The following is a 26216-nucleotide window of genomic DNA, read 5'->3' as shown; positions in this document are numbered from 1 at the left end:
ACTTGGCAGAGTGAGGTCCCTGAACTCAGAAAATCTCTTCTCTTTCTTTTTCTCTTCTCTTTCTCCTCTCTCTTTCTCCTCTCTTTCTTTCTTTCTCCTCTCTTTCTCCTCCCTCTTTCTTCTCCCCTCCCGTCTCCCTCTTTCTTCCCCTCCCCTCCCCCTTCTCTTCTCTCTCTCTCTTTTCTTTCCTTTCTTTCTCCTCCCTCCCTCCCTCCCCCCCCCCCTCCCTCCCTCCCTCCCTCCCTCCCCCCCTCCCCCCCCCTCTCTCTCTCTCTCTCTCTCTCTCTCTTTCTTTCTTTCTTTCTTTCTTTCTTTCTTTCTTTCTTTCTTTCTTTCTTTCTTTCTTTCTTTCTTTCTTTCTTTCTGAGACAGGGTTTCTCTGTGTAGCCCTGGCTGTCCTGGAACTCACTCTGTAGACCAGGCTGGCCTCGAACTCAGAAATCCACCAGCCTCTGCCTCCCAAGTGCTGGGATTAAAGGCATGCGCCACCACATGCGCCACCACTGCCCGGCTCAGAAAATCTTTCTTTTTCAGAAATGAAATAATTTCCCCCATACTTAAGGATTCCATGATTGGAACTAATATGTACCTGTGAACTCTATTAATTCAATCTAAACTTCACAAGTCTTTATATTCTAAAAATAGTTGCTATGTTTTTGACATACTTTTTTCATAAAATGAGAGACTCTTCAAAAGGAGAAACATATATCCTCAAACTCTGGTAGACCTTTAGAACTCACAATAATGACATGTGGCCTATATAAAGCATCTGAAGAATTGCTGAGGCAGAACAATGATGAACTAAGAAAGGGTAGCTTTCTTTGCAAGGGGTATTACTTTTAGATGGAAAGCTGGACGATCAGGTTGGTTTTGCTTAAGGTTCTAGAAAGCCACAATTTGCTTTAAACAAAAATATTCCTTTGGACAGAATTAAGCCACTAAAGCACAATTCTCATTCCTAACATTCTTTTTGTAAGCTTTTAATACCATGTAAGGCAAAAATTAACACTGTTGCTGCTTAGACACTGCTTTCAATAACAACACATTACATGACCCATATGAAAAGGCTAGAATAAGCCAATCTATGTAGACAGAGAATTAGAAAGTAGCTTACACACTGCTTATGACTGTAAAGTTTGGGGTATGAGGAATGATTGTGTGTTTTCTGCTTATGGTAATAATTTTTTTTTAAGTTCTCAATGTATTAAAGGCTTTAGTAACTTGTAACAAATGACCCAAGAATGCATGTACAAGCACATTTTGAGACAAGGTCTTGCTACACATCCTCAGGCTAGCTGGAACTCACAGTCTTCCTGACTCAGCCTCCTGCGCAGAGGGATTACAGATCTGTGACACCACATTTGACTGAGTATATTGTTTCATACCTGCAGACTAGAGTTATCTGTTTTGACTGGACAAAATCTATTTTATACATGCTATGAATCCCTCAGCAGTAAATTTTCCAAGTATAATACAGATTTTATTTTTTAATTGGCAATACAAATTTACTTGTTAGCAAACTGAGAACAAAACAATCATGAGAAAATAAGTTTCTATTTCCTTATTCTTATGTTATCTAGTAAAAAAACTTTATGATGAGAGGAACAATCATGTACCACAATGATGCTTTAGTCAGTGACAGTCCTCATATGATAATATCATAAGATCGTAACAGAGCTGAAAATTCCCTATTGCTCAGTAACATAGTAGCTATATTAATGCATTATTAATATGCCTGTGGTGATGCTGGTATAAACAAACTGGAAGTATATATAAGATAGAATGTATTTTATATAAGTACAGCACAGATATCTATAATAATATAAATGACTTGATGTTACTGGTTTATGTATTACTATACTTTTTGTTGTTATTTTACAATGTACTTCTCATACTTATTAAAATAAGGGGGGGGGGGGAAGCTCCCTGTAAAGCTAGATGCTTTACTATTTGAGCAAGAAACTTACACATCTCATTTTTACCTTGTCTTTTACTGTATCCATATGTCACATGTACTATGTGTACTGGGTTTCAACCACAGCACCAGGCCATAGGTGACTGGACTATACCACATATGTTTGAAAGTCTGTAAAAAAAAAAATACCTGATAGCACAAACAGGTAATTAATGTGTGTCCTGCCTTAATTGATACATGCCTCCATACAGGTTATGGGTATGACTCTCAATGAAAAGAAACAAAAAATATAAAATACAAATACCCTAAATTTTTTTCTAGCAACACCAAAGTACAGTTTGTTCTTGAACTTTATAATCCTAGTCAGAGTGTAAATAGATTATTTCTTAAATTACAGACTGCATTTCTAATTCTAACTAAGCCTTCCAAATGTGTGCTTATGAGGAAAAGAGGATATAAAAAAATGTAGCAATTGAGCGTGTGTGTGTGTGTGTGTGTGTGTGTGCGTGCGTGCGTGCGCGCGAGTGCGTGCATGTGTGTGTATGGAATGGGGGTAGGTGGGGATGAGACTTAAGTATGTATTCTAGTCAGCCACCTCTTCGTACACAGCAGCAGCACATTTCTGAAAACTGTTTTGTTTCATTACCAAATGTGTAAACAGATGCTTTTTCTTGGTTGTGAGCATTTTTCTGAATACATTCATCACAGAAGGGTAAGCCCTTCCTTGGAGAGTTGGTCAGAGAAAAATGCCCTCCAAATGTTTCTGCTCTTGCTTAGGCTTCCTAGATCTATTATTAGAGAATAGGCCTGGAAGGCTCACTCTTTACATAAATGGCAGGCTGCCAGGGCAAGACAGAAATTTAATTCAAGGTCAGCATGCCTTATCAAGCCCCGCCTCAGCTATGCAGACAGTTTTAATGATATAACTGTAAACAAGGTAGACAAACTGAGCCTTTTACTGAATTATTTCAGTTGTGAAATTCTCTGTAATGATTTATAATTCTAATTATTCATGCTGAAAAAGCTAGTATCCTTTCACAGGTATAATCTGTAAAATTAGCAGCAGCAGCAGCAGCAGCATTTCCAATGCTGCTTCTAATTCATTTCTTCTTTGTCATCACTTTTGGGTCTTCGTTTTTCTGAGCAAGGCAGGCCTTGAATGTGCCGTAGGTAGTCTAGGCAGCCTCTGGAGGATTAGGATTACAGGTATTGACCATCAAGCCTAGCTCTTTTAATTACTTTTATTATTCCTTTTTTTTTTTTTGGGGGGGGGAATGTTGAGACACAGTTTCTCTGTGTGACCCTGGCTGTCCTGGAACTTACTTGGTAGACCAGGATGGCCTCCAACTCAAGTGATTTGCCTGCCTCTGCCTCTTGAGTGCTGGGACTAAAGGCATGTATCACCATTGCCCAGTTTTATAGTTCTTATCATTACTTCTGAAAAAGCATTTTGCTACCATCAAACTTATTTTACACCATCGAGAGCAAAATCTCCCTACAAAGCTCACAGAGCTTCTTAAACTTGCAATATAAAAACTCATGCTTTTGTAGAATACCAAGTATAATGTATCTGCTTAAATCCATTTTATAAACTAGAAACATTTTTCTAACAAAAAATATTATAAATATGCAAAGATGAAATCACAGCCAAGAACAAGCATCTATGAAAAACAAAACAAGCTGCTGAATTAGATTATGACTGGGTGTTAGCAAGATTTCTGTTAATTTGTGTTGAATATGTCTTTATTGATTTTGTTGTCTAAATAGTAACAGATGCCAAAAGTTTAACAAAACATACTCGGGAAAAAAAAAAAAAAAAAAAGGATTATCCACGCTATTTCATCCAAACAAAAGTCTTAGAAGCTGGCTTTTTATTTGAACCAGGGGAAGGCCACTTCTCCTCCCAGAGTGTGGGTCAACTAGAGTTGAGTGGACTAAAAACTTTTCTCTGAGACAACAGCCCAAAAGTGGGATGAAGAGTTACATGACACTAGAGGTCAGTCCTGCAGAGAAAACCCATCACAAGTGGTGCTGTACAAGGGAGGAGTGAACCCCAACTCAAAGGGGTCAACTAAAGGAGGCTCCATATTAAGTCTATGCTATGCTGGCTTAGATAATGATTCCCCAGTAATTGAGGGGAAAAGGCAAATATTTTTATTTGAAATTTATACTTTGCTTATTCTCAAATCCTTGGCATACCCAAAGAAAAGCCACAAAGTAATCCTCTGTCACTCACAGAGGCTACACCAAGTTGTCTCTGAAACTACAAAACAGCCGGGCGGTGGTGGCGCACACCTTTAATCCCAGCACTTAGGAGGCAGAGGCAGGCGGATTTCTGAGTTCGAGGCCAGCCTGGTCTACAGAGTGAGTTCCAGGACAGCCAGGGCTACACAGAGAAACCCTGTCTGGAAAAAACAAAAAAAACCAAACAAACAAAAAAAAGAAACTACAAAACAGAGGAGTCACCACACAAGACATGTTAACCATCTCAGATCAGTTTATCATAAGGATCTTTTCAGTGACCCCTGAGAGTCAATGAAAGGCTCACAATCTTCAATTCTAGTCTGGAGCACAGGGGAATTTCTTCCTCTATATTAGAATTAATCAGGTTAGAAAATGTATCCAAATATTAAAACTAGCAGAAATAGTACAGAAGACCCTGGATTCAGTGAAGATCCAGCTTTTTCGCCCTGGTTTGTTAGTGGATTTGTTAACTTTTTGAGGCATTCAATCTGTATCCAAAAAAAGGAGGAGGAGGAAGAGGAGGAGGAGGAAGAAGAGGAGGAGGAAGAGGAAGAGGAAGAGGAAGAAGAAGAAGAAGAAGAAGAAGAAGAAGAAGAAGAAGAAGAAGAAGAAGAAGAAGAAGAAGAAGAAGCAGCAGCAGCAGCAGCAGCAGCAGCAGCAGCAGCAGCAGGAGTAGATCACTTCTGGGTATCTGTCAATCTGTGAATTCTTAAGAATTTCCATGATTCACAGTTGAAGTCAAATTACCAAGTTGAGTCACTAAATTGAAAAGCAAACAATGTAAGAGCTAGTCTGACCCTACTTTATGACTCCTACAAGATTTATTTATATTCTGGAGAAGTACAGGCTGAGTGCAAGGCCTGTATTTTATAGGCTGTTTATATCTGTGATGGGCACAAGATGGCTAAAGACCCAATCTCATTTTGGTACAAGATCTTTACTTTTTTTTTTTTTTTTTTTTTTTTTTTTTTTTTGGCTTTTTGAGACAGGGTTTCTCTGTGTATCTCTGGCTGTCCTGGTACTCACTCTGTAGACCAGGCTGTCCTCAAACTCAGAAATCCGCCTGCCTCTGCCTCCCAAGTGCTGGTGTCAAAGGCGTGCGCCACCACCGCCCGGCTAAGATCTTTACTTCTTGAAGTCTAGGGAGATAGTAATCACACAGGCAGGGGCCATGACAGGGCCACTAATGTACATTTTACCTTCTCTGATATCATTCACATCTAGAAAACTTTGAAAAAAAAAAAAGTGTTCCATAGTATTAACAAAAAAGGAAACAAGGAAATAATACATAATAATTACTTTGGGCTCAAATTTGCTTCAATATAAAATTTGGCCTAAATTCTTCTATTTATTATTTTAAACTACTGTATACTCAAATGAATTTAGTTATTGCCCTTTTAGTCTTCTGACAAGAGACCTTTCACTAAACTTCACTTAGTCAATGACTTATCTTATCAATTTAAGAAACTCTTATGCTTCCAGTTGGAAATTGACAATGACATACGATATTTCCCTGGTTTGGAATTTGCAATATGTAATACAGCCACTTAGGACTTGGAACCAACTTCTGTACACAATAGTATTAAACAATCTGTATATGTGTAAAGTATGGTTGTTTTCCTCCAAAGCTACAGAAAAGTGTTTATGTAAGATATTGAGTAGAATGTTTGACTTGCTTCCCCAGCCCCACCCCACCAAAAGCTCAGGGTATGCAAAGAATTTCATTTATTGAGTTTAAAAGCCCCAAATAAACTATGAGTAACGAAGATTATAGGCTAATTAATCACCATAGTACTATCTCCTATAAACTGTCCTTGGTGAACAAGCATTATCTTACAAGTTATTATATAAAATCATTTCATTATAATATCAGTCAGTACTAAAAGCCTTGACGTTCAAAAGTACTAATATCCTTTTGTTTTGTTTTGATATTTTGGTTTTTCAAGAGATGGTTTCTTGTAGGCCTGGTTGTCCTGGAAAAAATCACTCTGTAGACCAGCCTGGTCTTGAACTCACAGAGATCCACCTGCCTCTGCCTCCTGAGTGCTGGGATTGAAGGTGTGCACCGCCAGTGCCCCTCTTGAGAATGTATTTTAATCAGAGGTTCCCAGTCCTGAATGCTTTCAGTGGGTTACAGCAGCATCTTAAATGAACGAACACCACACAATAGTAAACATCAAGGGTACATGATAAAGTCCTTCCTAAAGACGCGGTTTTACTCACATGTGTGCAGAGAGGGCACTGTATAAAAAACATTTCTTAGTTGATTTCAGGTAAATTTAGAAACATCATTCTAGAAGAGACCTCTAAATTGTACCTCAGTTTAAAGTTTACTTTACACTGTTTGTGTGTTGTTTTGAGATAGGGTCTTAACTCTAGCCCAGTCAAGCTCAGAACTCAGAATGTAGTGAAGGTTAGCTTTGAATTCATGGGTAAGCTGTACCCTTTTAAGTACTGGGATTACCCCCTGTGAACTACCATATCTTTAAATGCATACCTACTTGTACTGGCTTGTTTTGTGTGTCAATTTGACACACGCTGGAGTTATCGCAGAGAAAGGAGCCTCCTTTGAGGAAATGCCTTCATGAGATCCAGCTGTAAGGCATTTTCTCAATTAGTGATCAAGGGTGGGAGGGCCCATTGTGGATGGTGCCATGCCTGGGCTGGTAGTCCTGGGTTCTATAAGAAAGCAAGCTGAGCAAGTAACATCCCTCCATGGCCTCTGCATCAGCTCCTGCTTCCTGGCCTGCTTGAGTTCCAGTCCTGACTTCCTTTGGTCATGAACAGCAATGTCGAAGTGTAAGCTGAATAAACCTTTCCTCTTCAACTTGCTTCTTGGTCATGATGTTTGTGCAGGAATAGAAACTCTGACTAAGACACTACTTGTAGAGTAATTTAAAAAAAAAGGGGGGGGCAACTTTGATTCAAGAAAATATGTGCATATCTCCTAAGTTATGCTAAGGATTTCTACATAGTGAGACAGACAATGATTTTGATTTCTGTCTATAAAAACTCATTAAGAATGTAAATCAATTACAATCTGGTAAATGTTAAAATTGAAACATAAACAATTTTTGAGGTCTTTCTAAAATGTACTTTCACTTATTCTGTCTTTCATACTAATAGTCTTTGTGAAATATATAAAGTATAAGCCAGATGTGGTGGTGCATGCTTTTGATCCCAGCACTTGGGAGGCAGAGGCAAGCAAATCTCTAGTGTGCTGCCAGCCTATTCTACAGAGTTATAGGACAGCCAGGGCTACACAGAGAAACCCTGTGTAACCCTGGCTGGGCTGGAGCTCAGTCTGTAGAAATCCCCACCTAGAAAAACAATCACAAAACAACAACGACAACAACAACAACAACAAAACAGAAGAGGAAGGAAGGTAGGTACACATTTTGTCGGGGAAATAACTTGTCCAATGAGTGGCTATCAGTATTGGTCATAGTGGCTAGCCTTCTGTTATACAACTCTGCTTCCTAGTAACTATGTTCATGTGGCCCCATTTTTTTCTATATGAAATATGTTTAAAAACTTGAGAATCTTTAAGGAGGAGGTTGATTTACCACTCAGTTTCTAAGACATAAGACCCCAGGGCCCCTTTAGGTGTGGCTACAGACAGACTTTGCTCTGCTATGTGGTCTTAGTCACTGCCATGACCTCCTAGTGCTTCAACAGTACACTGTGCTCACTTTGTGCCTTTAACTCAGTAAACAGAGAGACACCATTCTGAGTACTCTACCTAAACCTCAATTTGGAGGGCAGGCAAAACCAACAAGACCTCTTTTTGCAAACTAGACTTTCAAATATATGTAAGCCCCCCAACTTTCACACAATTCAGGCACACTGACACCTGCTAGAGACAATGAACATGCTACTCCTTTCCTGAGAGTTCTTTTCCCATTGTTGGACAACAAGCTAGAAATTCTAATTACCTTATGGTGTTATGAACTTATCTCAGGCTAAGACTGTCCTTTAAAAAACATTGCTCTATGTATGATGTGTGAGGGCACGCATGTGAAACAGCGCACGTGGAGGTCAGAGGACAATTTTTGGAAGTCAGTTCTCTCCTTCCTCTATGAGTTCTGGAGCTTGAACTCAGGTTGGCGTGTGCATATCAATTAAGTGCACAGCAAGCACCTTTATTCAGTGAACGATTTTACTCAGTGAACCACTTGGCTAACCCTCTCTCCTTTTTGAAACAACTTCCACAACACTGAGAGCACTATAATACTCAGTTAACCCTAATTCTGCACATACATTATGCAGACTTTGAAGCTAGTGTCCAATTGAAAACAATCACACTTTTAGTACTCAATTTGGTTAGCACTCTTCTTTCTTTATAGTGTAACATTGCTTTAAATAACATAAGGAAGTTAAATTTCATTTTAAAGCTTTTTTTTCAAGGCAGTACCAGAGACTGAACATAGATAGGGCCTCATGCATGCCAGGCAAGTTATTGAGTTACTGCTACAGCTGAACTGCAGTTACTAAGTGCCTGCTGAAGCAGGTAAGTTAACACTGAGCTTACAAAGTCCTGCAAATGATGATACTATTCACAATGGCAAGCACTTTCTAGTGCTTACTGGATGCCAGCTATCATTCTAAGCATTTTAATTAACTCATAATCTTTGCAATATCTCCATGATGTGGACACTGCTATGATTCCCATTTTAGAGAGGAACACAGCCACACAAGATGACTTCCCAAAGGCCATGCAACTACAAAAACACATTCCCTGATTCTAGGCTATATCACAAAGACAAAATTGTAATATACTACTCGTGATAACAGATTCCAGACAGTAAGCCTGGCCAAGAAGATGATCAAATACAGCTATCTGCGGCTCCCTCCTCAATTCTGCCTCTGACAATAAATCAATAAAGGTAGTTGAGGGTTTTTGGCTTCCTCTCTGACAGACTGGGAAGACTCATGAGAACAACAGATAGCTGAAAGGGCATCGTGACTACACTACTGCCTGTCTCCACCAGCCTCTAGTTTTACTGTAAGCTTCAGGAGAAAGCCCAACAACCCTTTTTTTCCCTCTTTTTTGGAACAGGGCCTCACAGCACAGTAATGGCTGGTAGCTGGTCTGGAAGTCAGAGATCCTCATGCCTCTGCATCCTAAGTGCACCACCACACGTGTCTCCAACAAACATTTTTAAGGAAGAGGAAGACGAGGTAGGAACTGGTCTCTGTCTCCAAGTTCACTGTCCTGTTGTGAGAAGCCTGGAATTTATGCTGTTGCATCACTGTTTGGTACCCACAGAAAAAAGATAAACAGGTCAGTTCTCATTATGTCAGTCTTAGCACTACAGAGGCAGCAGGAAAATGATAGTGAATTGAACCCAGCCTAGGATACACAGCAAGACCCCACCTCAAAAAGAAGAAACATTTTTATAAATAAAAATAAAAGTAGCCAGGCAGTGGTGGTGCACGCCTTTAATCCCAGCATTTGGGAGGCAGAGGCAGGCGGATTTCTGAGTTCGAGGCCAGCCTGGTCTACAGAGTGAGTTCCAGGACAGCCAGGGCTATACAGAGAAACCCTGTCTTGGAAAACAAAAAAGAAAAAAAGAAAAGAAAAAGTAATTAAGTTCTGGAGAATTTTAATTTAAAAGGCCACTGCTCTTCTAGAGGACCACATTTCACTTTCAAACTCTGAACCTGAGCAGCTCACTACCTATTAACTCCAGCTCCAGGGGATCAGATGCCCTAATTTAGCCTCCATGGATACCTGAATGCATGGGGTATATACTCATACAGACACACACAGACTCACACCACAGAGACAGACAGACAGACACACACACTTAAGAAACAATTAAAATATTTTTTTAAAAAGGACAAATCTCCATCTTGAGATCAAGGTATAATGCAGTGGATGGTAAATAAAGGTAATGGTAAATTTCTCTCAGTTTAAGTAGCACTGCACTGAAAACATTTTAGCACATATATTTGTTAACTGGAATGATGCAATCGAGGGGGGGGGGAATGACACCGGAGAGTTGGTAACTATTCTGAGAGAGTTGTTTTTACACTGGGAGGCTAAAAGAGAAGTGGCTCTAAAACAACAAGGTAGGAAGTTTGCTTGACCACAGCAGAGACACAGACAGTCGGTTCACTCCATGCACCAGGTGGAAAGGAGAAGTTATAGGCCGGTGGTGGTAGAAAGAGAACACCCCATTTTAAAAAATCCACCTTTCAGTGAAATAAGCTGTGAAGTCATCTCAGAAAGCAAGCTGAGGATAAGGAGTTCCTGAAAGAGGTATGAAATACTATAGCTGTCTTGGAGATTGGGAAAGCTGACTGACCAGAGGAAGAAACAAACACTGCCAGACAGCACTAAAGGGCTCTCTTGGTATGTGCGCTAACAGTTTCTCAGTGAGATCGGTCAGAGTGGTTATGTGTTTTTCTCTAGCCACATTCAGCTGCTGAGGTGTGGAGTGGGTAAAGTTGTTTCAATTAGAGCAGCTACAAGTGTGGCAGAGAGTGACTAATGGAAGACTGAGGACTCTAACCCCATACGATGGGCAAATGTGAATGATTATTTTAAAGAACTAACTCCTAAGACTGTGGGGACCAGCAAATCCAGGATCTAGGGCAGCAACACAGACTGCTACCATGGCCCAGACAAGCTGACAATTAAAATTAACCACCACAGGAAACCAGTTTAGGATATATAATTCTGTCTTTTTTTGTTTGTTTGTTTGTTTGTTTGTTTGTTGTTGTTGTTCCTGATAATCTATGAGTTACAGAGTGCACTGAGGAAACTGAAGTTCAGAGAAGTGAGAGTAGGACAAACAGAGAAACACAGTCCTTTCCTTTTTTGCAGTGTAATAGATGGAATCCAGGGTCTTACACATGCTGAGTAAATGCGCTAAGTCGGTGGTTCTCAAACCCCACCAGTCACATCCATAATAGTAGCAAAATACAGCTATGAAATAGCAAAAAGCTTCAGGTCTGAGCCAGGGCACTGAGCAGATCCTGGGTGGCACCTCTGCCCCCAATCTCACAAAACCCAGAGGAAGCAGGCCTCCCAGGAGCTCTAACCTGGGCAGTATCTTAGGTAAGAAGACAGCAACACCTGCCCCAAACAGGGAGTAACTGGGACTCACTAGGACCCAGGAATTCACTCCTGGCCCACAGCACTGGTTCCTTCCTGTCTGCCTCTGAGCACTGAGCAGATCTTGGGCCCCAGCTCTAACCCCAGTAGTAACACCCACCCCACACAGTTCTGATACAACCAAGGTAATAGGAAGGACAGGCTCCAGTCAAAGACAGGGAAGGTAGCACTAAGGAGATCCAGATGGCGAAAGGCAAGCACAAGAACATAAGCATCAGCAACCCGGGGTACTTGGCATCATTAGAACCTAGTTCTCCCAAACTAGAAAGTCCTGAATTCCCCATATCACTAGGAAAGCAAGATTCAGATTTAAAATCACTTCTAATGATGATGATAGAGGACTTTAAGAAGGACATAAATAACACTCTCAAAGAATTTGAGGAGAACACAGGTAAACAGGTAGAAGCCCTTAAAGAGGAAACACAAAAATCCATTAAAGAATTACAAGAGAACACAACCAGACAGGTGAAGGAATTGAACAAAAACATCCATGACATAAAAATGGAAGTAGAAACAATCAAGAAATTACAAAGGGAGACTACCCTGGAGATAGAAAACCTAGGAAAGAAATCAGGAGTCATAGACGCAAGTATCACCAACAGAAATACAAGAGATAGAAGAGAGAGTCTCAGGTGCAGAAGATAGCATTGAAAATATTGACACAACTGTCAAAGAAAACGCAAAATGCAAAAAGCTCTTAATACAAAACATCCAGGAAATCCAGAACACAATGAGAAGACCAAACCTAAGGATAATAGGTATAGATGAGAGTGAAGATTCCCAACTTAAAGGGCCAATAAATATCTTCAACAAAATTATAGAGGAAAACTTCCCTAACCTAAAAAATGAGATGCCCATAAACATACAAGAAGCCTATAGAATGCCAAATAGCCTAGACCAGAAAAGAAATACCTCCTGTCACATAATAATCAAAACACCAAATGCACAAAACAAAGAAAATATTAAATGCAGTAAGGGAAAAAGGCCAAGTAACATATAAAGGCAGACCTATCAGAATTACACCAGACTTCTCACCAGATACTATAAAAGCAAGAAGATGCTGGATAGATGTCATACAGCCCCTAAGAGAACACAAATGCCAGCCCAGGCTACTATATTCAGCAAACCCCTCAATTACCATAGATGGAGAAACCAAAATATTCCATGACAAAACAAAATTTACACAATATCTTTCCACAAACCCAGCATTACAAAGGATAATAGCAGGAAAGCTCCAATACAAGGAGGGAAATTATATCCTAGAAAGAGCAAGAAAGTAATCCTCTTCCAACAAATCCAAAAGAAGATAACCACACAAAGATAATTCCACCTCTAAAACAAAAATAACAGGAAGCAACAATCACTGTTCCTTAACATCTCTTAACATCAATAGACTCAATTCCCCAATGAAAAGACATAGGCTAACGGACTGGATATGTAAACAGGACCCAGCATTTTGCTGTATACAGGAAATCCAACTCAGTGACAAAGACAGACTCTATCTTAGAGTAAAAGGCTGGAACAATTCTTCAAGCAAATGGTCCTAAGAAACAAGCTGGAGTAGCCACTCTAAAATCTCTAGCCCCAGAACACAAAGGGAGGGACTCATGGCTCCACCTGTATATGTAGTTGAGGGTGGCCTTGGTGCCTGAAAGTTTGGATTCCCTAGTGTTGGGGAATTTGAGAGCAGGGATGTGGGAATGGGAGGATGGTGGGAGCACACCCTCATAGTAATAGGAGGATGGGGAATGAAGTAAAGGGCTTTGGGGGGTGGAATAGGAGAGGAGATAACATTGAAAGGTAAATAAATAAAATATCTAATTAAAAAAACAGATAATGTGTCTGGCAATTGTAGTTGAGCAGTAGAGACTTTTTGTCAACAATTTATTACGGGGATTTTGTATAATCCTCAAGGACAAGGTATTATGAAAGAGGCCCATGGAACTTTAAAAAGATTGGTGAGACATACTGTTGCTGAGACAAAGAATGATGCTGACCTGTGAGCTTACTGAGTGCCCTGACAAGGGTGACTGGGGAGCTGTATTGGACATATGTTCCTGACCTACCTTTGCTTGACTATACCCCAGATGGAACAAGCTGCCTTGCCTCAAGTTTTTAGACCTTGTGGAATAGAGAATCAAAAAGAGAAACTATGTCTCTTGTATTCTTAAAGGTGCCCAGCTATTAGGACTCAATCATGTACTGGTCTAGAAATCAACCCAATATGGGAAATAACAGTCTATTTTTGGAAGACTGGATCTGGACTTTGTCAGGAACATATTTGGAAGCCAGCTGTAGCTCGCTATGATGTTAGGATAGCAAGAGGTAATGTTGGGACAGGATTTGTACTTCAAAAAAGGGTTAGTGCATGTTTTAAGGCTCTTTTAATTGTCAAGCTATAAGTGGTTTTGTCTCTTCTACAGCATTTACTGTAAGTTGCATTGACTGTATAATTTCCATTTATGTTAGTCTGATGGAACCTGGCATGTCTGCTATGGGGCCTATCAACCAGCTTTTGTCTTATTGCCCTGAGTATTAGAAAACCTTGATTCTCTGAAAAAAGCTTGAAAGTGCTGCAAGAAGTGAGTTAGGCTTTAAGCAGAAGCAAGAGGGTAGCAGGCTTGATTATTGCTGGTATAACAGCTTTAATTCCATTAATTGCTAGCACCACTGCTTCTGCAATAGCATTGACACAAGAAGTTAAGACAACTATTTTTGTTAACCATCTAGCAAAAAATGTTACTAATGTATTGAGTATACAAAAGGATTTATATAGGTGTCTGGAACAATGAATGATGCTCTATAATCTATTCAAATTATCTGTAATTTCAGGTAGGAGTCTAAATTGTAGGCTACAACAAAGAAGTAATTTCAGACAGGATCTAAATTTTAGGCTAGAACAAGGAAGTTGGCTTCAGACATGAAAATAACCTTAGACTAGGACAGGGAAGTAGGCTCAGATACTTTGGTCATCCTGATAGCCTTTAGAAACAGTGATCACAGGAGTGTTCACATAATTGTGTTTAATGCTTTGCTTTTTCTTTGACTATTTGTGTTTATTGTATTGCTCGTTCCTCAACTATTTGCATCTATTGTATTGCTAGACCCTCAACCTAGAACTGACTTTATTATATGTAATCACAATGGTATAAAAGCATAAAGGAAGAGGGGGTATAGGATAGGGGGTTCTAAGGAGGGGAAATGGGGAAAAGGGATGACATCTGTACTGTAAACAAATAAAACATCCGATAAAAAAATTTAAAAAAAAGAAAGAAATAGCAACAAAATAATTTTATGGTTGGTGTCACCACAACATGAGGAACTGTATTAAAGGGTTGTAGCATTAGGAAGGTTGAGAACCGCTGTAATCCAATCCCCCACCCCCAGCCTTATAGGGAGAAAATGTGCTGGCTGAGAGTACAGGTTAGGTACATCTGTGCCCTACCACTACATTCTGGGCAGGTTTTTCTTCTTTCTCTTTCCTTCCCTTTTGTTACTTTTTTTTTTTTTTTTTTTAAAGTTCCTTTCTTTTGTTACTTGCTTTAATTTAATGTAAGAGGTACCATGTGGCTTCCTTTCTCCTTATAATGGCTGGTAAACAAAAACCCTTAAAAATGTTAGCTCTTTGGCTGGAGAAATGGCTCAGTGGTTAAGAGCACTGGCTGCTCTTCCAGAGGTCCTGAGTTCAATTCCCAGCAACCACATGGTGGCTCACAACCATCTATAATGGGATCTGATGCCCTCTTCTGGTGTGTCCGAAGACAGTGTACTCATATACATTAAATAAATCTTTTTTTTTTTTTAAATGTTAGCTCTTGATAGGAAGACTCACATCCTATGTCTATCAATTATCTCCCTCCTCAAATTACAAAATGTTATTACATTTAAAATTTCATTTTTTTTTTTTACAAACTTCTTCAGCTAGCTTATTGCCAAGTTAATATAGAAGTATGGATTATTTCATGAGCCTCTTTTTATTGGTTTTTGTTTTGTTTTGTTTTTTGTTTTTCAAGATAGGGTTTCTCTGTGTAGCCCTGGCTGTTCTGGAAGTTACTCTGTAGTAACTGGCCTTGAACTCAGAAATCCGCCTGCCTCTGCCTCCCAAGTGCTGGGATTAAAGGCGTGCGCCACCACAGCCCAGCTTCATGAGCCTCTTGAAAAAAGTACTACTCTACTTGGGAACAAACATACAGACTATTTCTAAAATTTTAGGCAAGGATGGTCTACTTTCATTTCTGTTGCTGTGGCAAATATCCTGACATGAAGCAACTTAGTAAAGAAAAGGGTTTAACTTACACTCCAGGTTACTGTTCATCATTGGAAGGAATTCAAGGCACAGATTCAAGCACATGTACAGTCAAGAGCAGAAAGAGAAACAAATGGACATTTGCTTGTTCTCACCTACCTTTATCTTACATAGTTAAGAACCATTTGAACAGGGGATGATGCCACTTACAATTGGTGTCTTCCAAAATCAATTAACAAACAAGATAATTCTCCACAGACATGACCACAAGACAGCTTAATCTAGAAAATTAATTCCTAGTCGATGCTCCAAAATGACTCCAGATTATGGCAAGCTAAAGATTATTAATTAAAAAGTTAAACTAACATTAAGAATTAAGGTTGAGTGTGATGGCACATCTTTAATTCTAGCACTCAGGAGGCAGATCTATGTGACTTTGATATATATTATATATTGATATATATTATACATATACAATTTTTGTATGAATTTTCTGAATAAAAATTTTAAAGCCAAAAAATCCCTATTTTTATCAATAAAGAGGAAAAGAAATGATTAAAAACATTTATTTTTCTCAAGCTTATGGGTTTAGTGAGCACTCAATTAAAAAAGAAGCAAACATATATTCAAAATAATTAAAAGCTAGGAATCAGGGATCTCCACCTGTTTTTGTAGTATTACTAATCATAGCCAAAAAGTAGAAGTAACCACCAACAGATGAATAGAGAAACAAACTGTGGTACATAAGTATAATGAATACTATTCAGTCTTAAAAGGGGAAATTCTTATACATATTATAATATGAATAGACACTGAGGAGGTTATGCTGAGGAGTCAAAAAAAAAGAGGCAAAAACATATATGAAGTGCTCAGTCAAATTTACAGGGCAGGAAGTAGAACAGATACCTTCTATTTTGCAAGATGAAAAATGTTCTGGAGGACGGTTGCAAAATGATGTGAGTATATTAATATTACTAACTACACAGAAATGTCCAACATGGTAAATTTTACATTATATTTTAAAACACAAAAATCTGTAGGATTCCTTCTTCTCTTTCCTCCCCTTCCCCCTCCCCTCCTCTCCCCGCCCCCTCTCTTTCTTTCTTTCCTTTTTTTGAGACAGGGTTTCTTTGTATAGCCCTGGCTGTCCTGTCCTGGAACTCACTTTGTAGACCAGGCAGGCTGGCCTCAAACTCAGAAATCCACCTGCCTCTGCCTCCCAAGTGCTGGCGTTAAAGGCGTGAGCCATCACTGCTCGGCTAGGATTCCTTTTCTAAGACAAAACAAAAACAAAAAAAAATACCAAAAAACCAAAACAAACCAAAAAAACTCAAAAAAAAAAAAAAACAAAAAACCAAAAAACCAAAACCAAAACCAAACAAAAAAACACTTCTAGAAAAGAAAATAAAGCCAAGAAAACTTTGAAATAATAGTAAAGAGAAACTGGTCCAGTCAGATACTAAATATAACATGAAATTGCAATAATTAAAATAGTGTGGTAGTGAAATTAAAATTTGTAATTGTATATTGGCAAAAATTCAGTATTGGAATGGTAACACCATAATTTAGTGAGGAAAGACCATTTTGGTGGGAATTTAGAAAAGCAGGATACTGTGCTGCTTGTTTTTATTATTAACTTAATATACAACCCAGAATTACCTAGGAATAGGGAACCTCAATTGAAAACCTGCATTGATCAGATTGGCCTGTGGGTACCTGTAGAGCATTACTGCTAACTGATGTTAAGAGGGCCCAGCCCAGTGGGGGTGGTGCTATTCCTAGGCAGGGCTGTCTAAGAAAGGTAGCTAGCCGTCCATGGCCTCAGAGTGAGCCAGTAAGTAGTGTTCCTCCACAATTTCTGCCCTGATTTCCTTCAATGATGGATTCTGACCTGGAAGTATAAGCCAAATACCATGCCACACCCCCCTGCTAAGCTGTTTTGGTCAGAGTGTTTTATTATAGCAATAGAAAAGTAGCTAATACAAATGCCAAGAGAAATCCAGTCAGTGGGAAGCCCAAGCCTTTGTTTCAGAGGGAAACAAGGACCCTACTGAGATCCAGGCTAGAAGTCATTTGTATAACAGCCTGGTAAAGAACCTAGCTCCACTCTGCCTCTGTCCCGAAAATATAAGTGAGGGTGGTTCAAAAGCAGTGAACTACTAAGTTGTTTGGCAGGTAAATTTCAAGACAGCATAACATCCAAGGCGGTGGCCTAGTTATTGTTTACTGCTCTCAGTAAAACGTACAGTTACAGAAGAGAGCAGGAAAATATGAAAAAGGCAATGTTTGGCAAGGAAAGGATTGTGAGTTTAAGAATGCAGAAAAGGGGCCAGGGAGATGGCTATGTCGTAAACATGCTTGCCACAAAAACCTGGAAATCTAGTTTGGTTCCATAACTCATGTAAAAATAAAAGGAGAGATAGGAGTGCACAAGGTATGAGTGTCCTCTCACCTCCAAATGTATGCTATGGTATGACCTCATGGTAACCAATCATGCAACACACACATAGTAAAGATACAGAAAAGGCACACGTGAAGACAGCCGCTGCAATTATTAGAGACTAGTGCCTTTAAAGAGAAACTTGCATTCTGTAACGACATTAACAGGAAAGGTATCCTTGATTAAGATCATCACCATCACCATCATCATCATCTCTGCCCTTTGAAGACTATTGTGAAAAATGCAACTTTAAAAGAAAAGAGAGCCTGAACTGGAATGAAGAAGAGGTTCTCTGATCCTCTGAAGAGGTTTAGTTACTAGGCTAACAGTTACTCTATGCAAAATCAAGGAACTACACTGACTATTTGGGGGTTATATCTTTCATTGATAGTGTGGTAGGCGAAATGACTTCCAAAGATAACTACAACCTAATCCCCCAAATCTGTGAATATATAATATGGCTTAAGACTATAGATGCAACTAAAAGTCTTTCTATAGTGAAGTGACTGAAATTTCTGGATGGGTCACTGTTAAGTGAGATGAGCTTTTAAAAGGCATACTTAAGGAAGGAATGAAGATCAGGAATTCAGGACAAGCTTGGTCAACATCAGATTCTGTCTCAGAAGCAACCAATCAACTACATAATGGAGCAACCAAACAACAACAAAGTACATACTTGCAGGTAAAACAAGAATAAAGAAAAACAAATCTAATTTGAAAATTATTAAATATTCAAAAAGTTGGAGATAGCAGGGTGGCTCTGTTGGTAAAGTGTTTGCCTGGCAAGCACTAAGGATCTGAGTTCACTCTCCAGAACCTATATTTAAAATAACAGCTAGTGGGCATGGAGGCACACACCTTTAATTCTAGGACTCAGGACACAGAAGCAGGAAATTCTCTGTGAGCTCTAGGCCAGCCTGGTGTGCTACATAATGAAAGACTGTCTTACCATGCTCCCCTCAAAACCAAGCATGACAGTATTTGGATTTTTTTTTTCATAAATATTTATTTTTATGTGCACTGGTGTGTAACCTGCATGGATGTCTTTGTGAGAGTACTGGATCCCTTGGAAGTACAGTTGTAAGATGCTATGTGGGTGCTGGGAATTGAACCCAGGTCATTCTGGAAGAGTGGCCAGTGCTCTTAATCACTAAGCCATCTCTCCAGCCTCAAGCATGATAGTATTTTAATATAAACACAGGACAGGCAGAGACAGATGAATTTGTGGGGCTCACAAGCCAGCCAATTTAGCCTACTGGTGAGTTCTAGTTCTGGGCCAGCTAGAAACCTCATCAAAAGAGAGAGAGAGAGAGAGAGAGAGAGAGAGAGAGAGAGAGAGAGAGAGAGAGAGAGAGAGAGAGAGAGAGAGAGAGAGAGAGAGATCACCTGAGGAACACTACCTAAGGCTGTTCGACCTCTTCACATGTGCTCTGGACACACCCAATTCAGACAGCCAGATGTGTGATGGATAAAGTTGCCTATAGAAGCTAGAAAAGCCAGTGATCTACTTATTCTGGTACAGCATAGTTACATGGGAGCCAATTTCAAACAATCTCTGGAAGGAAAGACTCTTTCTGTTAGAACAGAGGTACAGGTTTCTCTGTCCCCATCCCTAGTACATCTAACTTCCACATCTTGTTATATGATGACACTAAATTTAGTGCTATGGCAGTAATTCTGCAACTCTGAGGACACAAATCAAAGACAAGTGACAGCAAGCTGAGCAGAGAAGAGTAGGAGGTTGCAAAATCTTAACGACATGACTGAGCTGCTAAATTATATCTTTTTAATCTCTGAATTTAAGACAGTATCTTTCCAATTTAAGCTGCTGATTGTCAAGTTCTGTTACTTTTACACTGATCAACCAAAACTAAGAGTTGGACCAGGCCAGGTGACTGACTGTGAAGGGTTTATAACAACTGCTTAGGTTTACTTCCAGTTTTTGGTTTGAGATGCTGAGTAGAGTGGTGGCTATCAAAAGTAGTAGTGGTGGGAACTGGGAGGGGGAGGCAGTACGTAGGGGCAGAGAAAGCATAGGAGAGGCACAGAAAGGAGGGGAGGGTGCCTACTGCTAGACATGTGGAGTCACAGAGTTTATGGAACTGATTATCAAGAGTGTATTTAGTATATAATAATCAAGTATACATGGAGCTCATTTAGAAAGTTTGATTTAAATCTACAGATGTATGAAAAAACACACCTAATCACACCTTCATAACTTCAAACTCTCTTGGAGGAGTATGAGAATCAGGGCAAAACAATGCAGTCCAGGCAAAAATGTCCTAACTGGAAGAGTTCTAGAGTGTTTGTTTTTTATGTTTTTAAAGACAGTGAAGATACATTGGTACTATTTTTAAAAAGGCAGAAACAATGTTTTTCTAGAATGGATACGCTTATTTTGACTTGTATATTTTAATTTTTAAGAAATGCATTAGTAGCTGAGATAGGCTAAAATGTATAAGTTCTGGATCTATGAAAAATAAAGACTGTTAAAGCAACTATAACAGAATTTTTTTCCAGTAATTGAAAGACATCAGAGCCATTGGTTAGCTATACATATAGGTAAATTAGGAATATATGAATAATCCATTCCTAAGTTTCAAAGAATTACTCCTGGCCATATTTTATTGCTAGCAGGTTGTCCCAACGTATTTAGAGGACTCTCATCACCAAAAAGAAAGTAAGTAATACAGGATAAATAACCTTTTGAGGACTGTATTAGACCTCCACAGAAAGGAAGATAAGGGCAACCCGCCTGGTAATCTACATATGTAGGAGGCGTAGAATGATTCCCAGTCATCCAATCTATCGAACAGGAAAAATACAGTCATAGCTCAAGCAGGTGACAAAAAGACACAAGGATCTATGACAACTGACTGATAATCCTAACAGGAAAAAACAGTGGTCAGTTTTGGAGGAGCTGATATACTAGGCTTATAAACAACAGTGATTATCATCAAAGGCATCTACAAAGAAGAGAAATTATAGCCAAAGATAAAAGGAATCTACCTGAGCATCAAGCAAAATACATCAAAAAGCAAAACTGATTTGTGAAAAGTGGGTGTAACAGGAAAAAATGTATACCGTAATCTACTTGGCTTTGTCCTGATGGAACTGTGGTCACCCCCTTGGCTCAGAGTCCCTGCAATCCTTCACTCACTGGCTATGAAGTTTTCTTTCATGTAAGCTACCCTCCAGTTAAAGTGGACTAGATCTGCGTTCACAGTTCACCCTGTGCTTCCCTACTCCTGTTCGCTGTTCATGCTGACTGATCTCTGCCCTTGAAGAGCCCATCAATGCTTCTACTTTACTTTGTTCTATTTCAGCATTTCCTGATTCTATAACCACAAAATAGTCTTTGGATCGTCTTCTGCTCTTATTAAAACAATGCTATTCTGCTCTAAATTATAACTCTTCTTATGTCTTCTTTATGATATCCCAAATTCCTTAAAGCAGAGAGGTAATAGATCCTGCCTGTGGTTTCAACGGGGTCAAAATTAAGCAATGGTAAGTTTCAAAATTAGTGATATAAGCATTCATAGACCAAAAGCCTTTAAAAGAACATACAAGGGTAAGTCTCTTAAATAAACATTTTTATTCAAATGTTTCTCTTCCTGTTGATGAAATAAAGCAGTATGTAAGAAATAATTAAGGGACTTATTCAATAGAGACAATACTGAATCAAGACTGTCATCTAGAAATTGTAGATCCTACTTTTAGTCACCCAGGAAGGTCACTTACCCTTTTTCTGTCTGCTTTCTCTGTACCTACTAGAGTGACAGGAAAAATAAGCTCTTTGATGACTTCATAATTTAGCATCATTCAAAACTGTTTCCCCCTAAAAAACATTTGTTTTAAATACCATCCTTAGCCCTTACAACTTTGCAACTAGTAATGATTTTCCCAATTCACAGAACACACACTATACGGCGTATAATGCATATTCAATTTAATCTAAAAAGCAAAACTCTAATTTACAGATTTCTTTTGGTTCTGAAACTATAGCCATTGGTCATTGCATAATCTTAATTGATTAAAAATATAGATGATATCTCAATATATATTCTCCACAGTAAAATATACCTGGTTTATAATAGTCGTCATCAGTTAAAAAAAAAAAAAAAAAAAAAAAAAACAAAGTCTGATAGGCAAAAGGCAGTAAAATAATAAAAGTGCAATATTAAGCTGACAGTGGTGACACCGGCCTTTAATCCCAGCAGAGGCAGAGTCAGGTGGATCTCTGTGAGTTTGTGGCCAGCCTGGTCTACAAAGATAATTCCAGGATAGCTAAAACTACACAGAGAAACCGTGCTGAAAACAACAACAACAACAACAAAACAACAAAAAGGGGGCAATAGTAACTCTTAAGAAAGAATTCCCATGGAACACAAAAAGTTTAAAACGAGAGGGTAATTTCTTAACCAGTAGTGTAGGCTGTTAGTCATACACTACACATGCTCTTGTAGAATCTCTTGCCCCAGATATTCAACTTTTCCCTTCATGATTCACTTTTCCGAGTCTGTTAATCTACTTCTCATCTCCAGATTTACACTAGAACCTACTAGAAGAGAAACTTCACTTCTAGTTACAGGCAGACCATTTGCCCTGTCAACATTAATTTCTAGATATGGCATGAGGAATTCCTATCATTAGCTCCCCGTTCATTTAAAAATTTACAAACAATACAAAGAATAAAGAGCTTAGAGCTATAAATAAGAACCAAGACTTTTTACTGTTGAATATCTGCTAAGTATTTTTAAGCCAACAGAAATAATGCCGGAGAATTTTCATATGTCAATGCACATCCAAGAAATTTCAGGCTTTTCAGGGGAAGGTTATACTTGACAAAACAAAAATTAAGTAACCAAAAGCAAGGGAACAAACCCAAACATGACCTCCCTATGGCGATCATTCTGGAGTCGGTGCTTCTTCTAGGGGTATTATTGCACTTGCAACCCCAGGGGACCCAGTCTTTGAACCCTAGCCTGTGTGTGTGCAGTTCTTCAAAGTTAGATGACATAATAAACAAGGCTTCCCTTCCCTCTCTAGTGGTCACGTCATCCACCTGTTGCATCACCTGGAAAATGGTCTCCGGAATCTAGGATCACCTCCGTGATCTCTAAATAATTCAACGGCGCTATTTTCTAGATAAATTTTAGCTTCATTAATTTTAATGAGGCTGCCTTGGAGGTGAGGGTGTGTTGGCTCCTGTTCACCTTTGGGGAGACTCTAGCATCCATGGCATTGCAACTGTGACTTTCTAGATTTGAGGGGCTTGGGAGTTGTTGGAAGACTTGAGCATTTGGAGACAGGCAAGGGCCAGCAGGAGCAGAGGGGAGCTGGGCAGCTTAGAGGCTAGGTGGTGGCGGGGAGGTCTCATGGCGACGGAAGCTTCGCAGATAGGGCACCACTGAGGGGTCGGGCCCACAGCCAGGGGAGCTGAGGGCTGGGAGGAGGCTCAAGCCCAAGTCCTCCCTCGAACTGACTGCACACCTCCAGGAGGCGCGCCGGCCAGTCTCGGGATTAGAAGACAGTGCGACTGTCCCCTCCCCCCCACCCCTGAGAACTAAGCTGGAGGCGGGGGCGCGAGGCAGGAAGTACCGGGCCGGGGTCCCGGACCCTCGGAGGGCCGGCTGGCGCGGGCCGCCAGGGGCCGCACTCACCATGTCATAGACGTTGAGCACCACTAACTGGTTAGCCCCCATCCTCCTCCCCACGGCCGCCGCCTCGTCCTTCAGCCGCTTGGTCTCCGCGGGGCGGAGGCCAATGCCACCCCCGTGGGCGCCTCAGGCGGGGCTGGAGCCGGGCACTAAGCGTCCAGCCCGGCCCGCCGCAGTCGGGGCGGAAGCATCGGGCAGCCAGGACCGCTCCCAGGAGCGGCTGTCAGAAACCTGTATGAGGACCCGGCCCGACCGCTGGAGAGCGCGCTCCGGGTCAGGCGCCTCCCCTCGGCCGCAGACACGTGTGCGAAGGCGGAGCCTGGGCGAGGGGCGGGCTTCAGGCACCCCGGAGGCGGGGCCCGCCCAAAGCCAGGGCCGAGCCCGCCTGCGCAATGACTCTCAGGCGCTGCACCTCGAGACCTAAAATGGCGACAGACTGGATGTCTTTTCACCCTGGTGGTTCGAGGTCTCAGAAAGACTAAGATTCCCAGAATGCACCGCGCGACTCCCCGATTCCTATTGGGCATATAAGCAGTCTGACTACATATCCCAGCACGCACCAGGATATTGTAGGCGATCACGTCTCCCTGGGAGACTACAGTTCCCAGGATGCTGTGCTAAGGGTTTGTCCCGGGAACCTTCGCTGTTCGTCCTTGGCAAATGGAGAAACAGTTTGCCTTATAGCTTTCAGTGCTGTGTCTGATGTTTGTAGCGTGAGATGTGAATCCAATGCAATGTGAAGAAGTAATTATTAAGTTTCCAAAGCCCTTCTACTTTTTTTTAAATATAGGAGTGAGGCAATAAAGGGAGGAAGGTTACGGTTGTAAAAGTAGGATGTAACAAACTCTCAGATAACCCTCAAAACAGAATTCACATTTCGTGAGAGTATCCTGTGCACGTGGGAAGAGTGTAGCAACTCATAGATTAGCTCAGTCCTAGGACACAGCGTTTGTGCACCCATTCAACAAATAATTTTTGTATTCCTGCGTATGTCGTGTAATATGGTAGACTGAGGAATTCAGCAACTGGGCAGGAGGCTGGGTTCTTCCTGATCTTGGGTGTCTAGTGACCAGCGTTTTATGAACAGATTTGGACATTAAATTTGTTGGGGGGAATTGGGGGTGGTTTCAAAAACAGCTTCTAAATTTTTGACACATTTGGGTAGATAGTATGATATATATCTCAAACATTTGGAGGAGAAGCAGGTTTGGAAAGGGAAATTGAATTATTATTATTAGGCCATTTTATATTTCAAGTGCTTTTTAGGAGTGTTGAGTGGGTATTTTTATAAATGAAATGGAGCCACAACCAGTAAACTGACTAAAATAAACATTCAAGTACAATTTAAAGCCTAGAGACTTGTTGGACAGCCTTTCTGTTGCTGTGATAACAGATGGTCTGGCTGAAAGCAGCTTAGGGAAGAAAAGGTTTATGGGTCAGAGTTTATCACTGAAGGAAGTTGGGGTAGGACACAAACTTAAAGCAAGCACCTTGGAGGAACATTGCTTGCTGGCTCATACACTGGATAATGCTTGGCTAGCTTTTTTTGTAAAGCTCAAGACTACCTGTCTAGGGGATGGTACCACCTATGGTAGGCTGAGCCCTTTTATACGATACCAAGGCAATCCTTTAATTGGGACTTCTTTTGCAGATGACTCTAGGCTATTTCAAATCAAAGGTTGAAGCACTAGGAAATATTGAAAAAAAATGCAGTTGGAAATATTAAATGGGGGAGGAGATGGGAGGACAGGGTAAAGAAGGGAATATGGGGAGGGACAACCAACATTAATAACCTTTTGAAAAAACATATGGAAATGTGCTATTGTAGAAGCTTCCTAAAATATGTACATGTATATAAAAGGAACTTAAATGGAGTCACCAGAAAATGGGATAGACAATGACCCAATAGACATCTTAGGCAAATAAAACCACCAGTGACAAAAATGGGTTACATCTTGTTAAGTTATTGGCCAAAAGGGTCCTATAGACACCTTCCTCCAACATTGCCAAGAGTATTAGTTACTTCCGTAATCTTACAGTAAGGCTTTATTGCCAAAGGCACCACTTATGTCATCAAACATGGAAAACTGGATCTGTTGCCCGACTAGAAGCTTCCTTCCTACTGAATAGTGTTCATGGTATGGAGGCGTATTTTTCATAATACCAGAGGAGAAAAGTAACCATCAGTCTCACCTAGGTGCAAACCTGGTTGCTACAGTCGCAACTTGTCTACAAAACACATGATGCAATGAGGCAGCAGTGGCACAAATGTTACAGGGGTAACCAACCACATTTTTCTTATTTATTTATTTATTTATTTATTTATTTATTTATTTATTTAAACTGGGCTTATGGCTTGCTCTGTGAACTGGAACTCAAATCTGAAACTGTTAAGGTAGCTAAGAACTTGTAACTAGACAGGTAATGGGCCCAGGGGAAAACCTACTACTATTATTTTGCAAAGGAACATAGTAATAAAATGAGTCCTGAGGATAAACTGCTATGTCCATAGATCACTGCTTTACTCCACCCTCATCACAGAAGCTTCTTCCTGAAGCAGATGGAAATTAAGACCCATAAATGAGCAA

General features: G+C 40.2%; 1 protein-coding gene across 2 annotated transcripts in view; it reads right to left on the bottom strand.

Moving 5' to 3' along the window:
- The window catches only part of Desi2 (desumoylating isopeptidase 2), a 52681-nt gene extending 28587 nt beyond the window's left edge, over positions 1–24094 (bottom strand). The window contains exon 1 of one of the 2 annotated variants that reach the window (XM_034520465.2): positions 23632–24094. In XM_034520465.2, the coding sequence (XP_034376356.1) occupies positions 23632–23673 (42 nt within the window). In that variant the 5' untranslated portion in view covers positions 23674–24094. Of the gene's footprint in view, positions 1–1982; positions 2019–23631 lie in introns of those variants that run through there. The other variant, XM_076914580.1, reaches the window with a different exon arrangement.
- Positions 24095–26216: the final 2122 nt, after the last annotated feature.

The sequence above is a fragment of the Arvicanthis niloticus genome, chromosome 16 (assembly GCF_011762505.2).
Source record: "Arvicanthis niloticus isolate mArvNil1 chromosome 16, mArvNil1.pat.X, whole genome shotgun sequence".
Classification (NCBI taxonomy): Eukaryota; Metazoa; Chordata; class Mammalia; order Rodentia; family Muridae; genus Arvicanthis; species Arvicanthis niloticus.
This window is presented reverse-complemented; position numbering and strand designations above follow the sequence as displayed.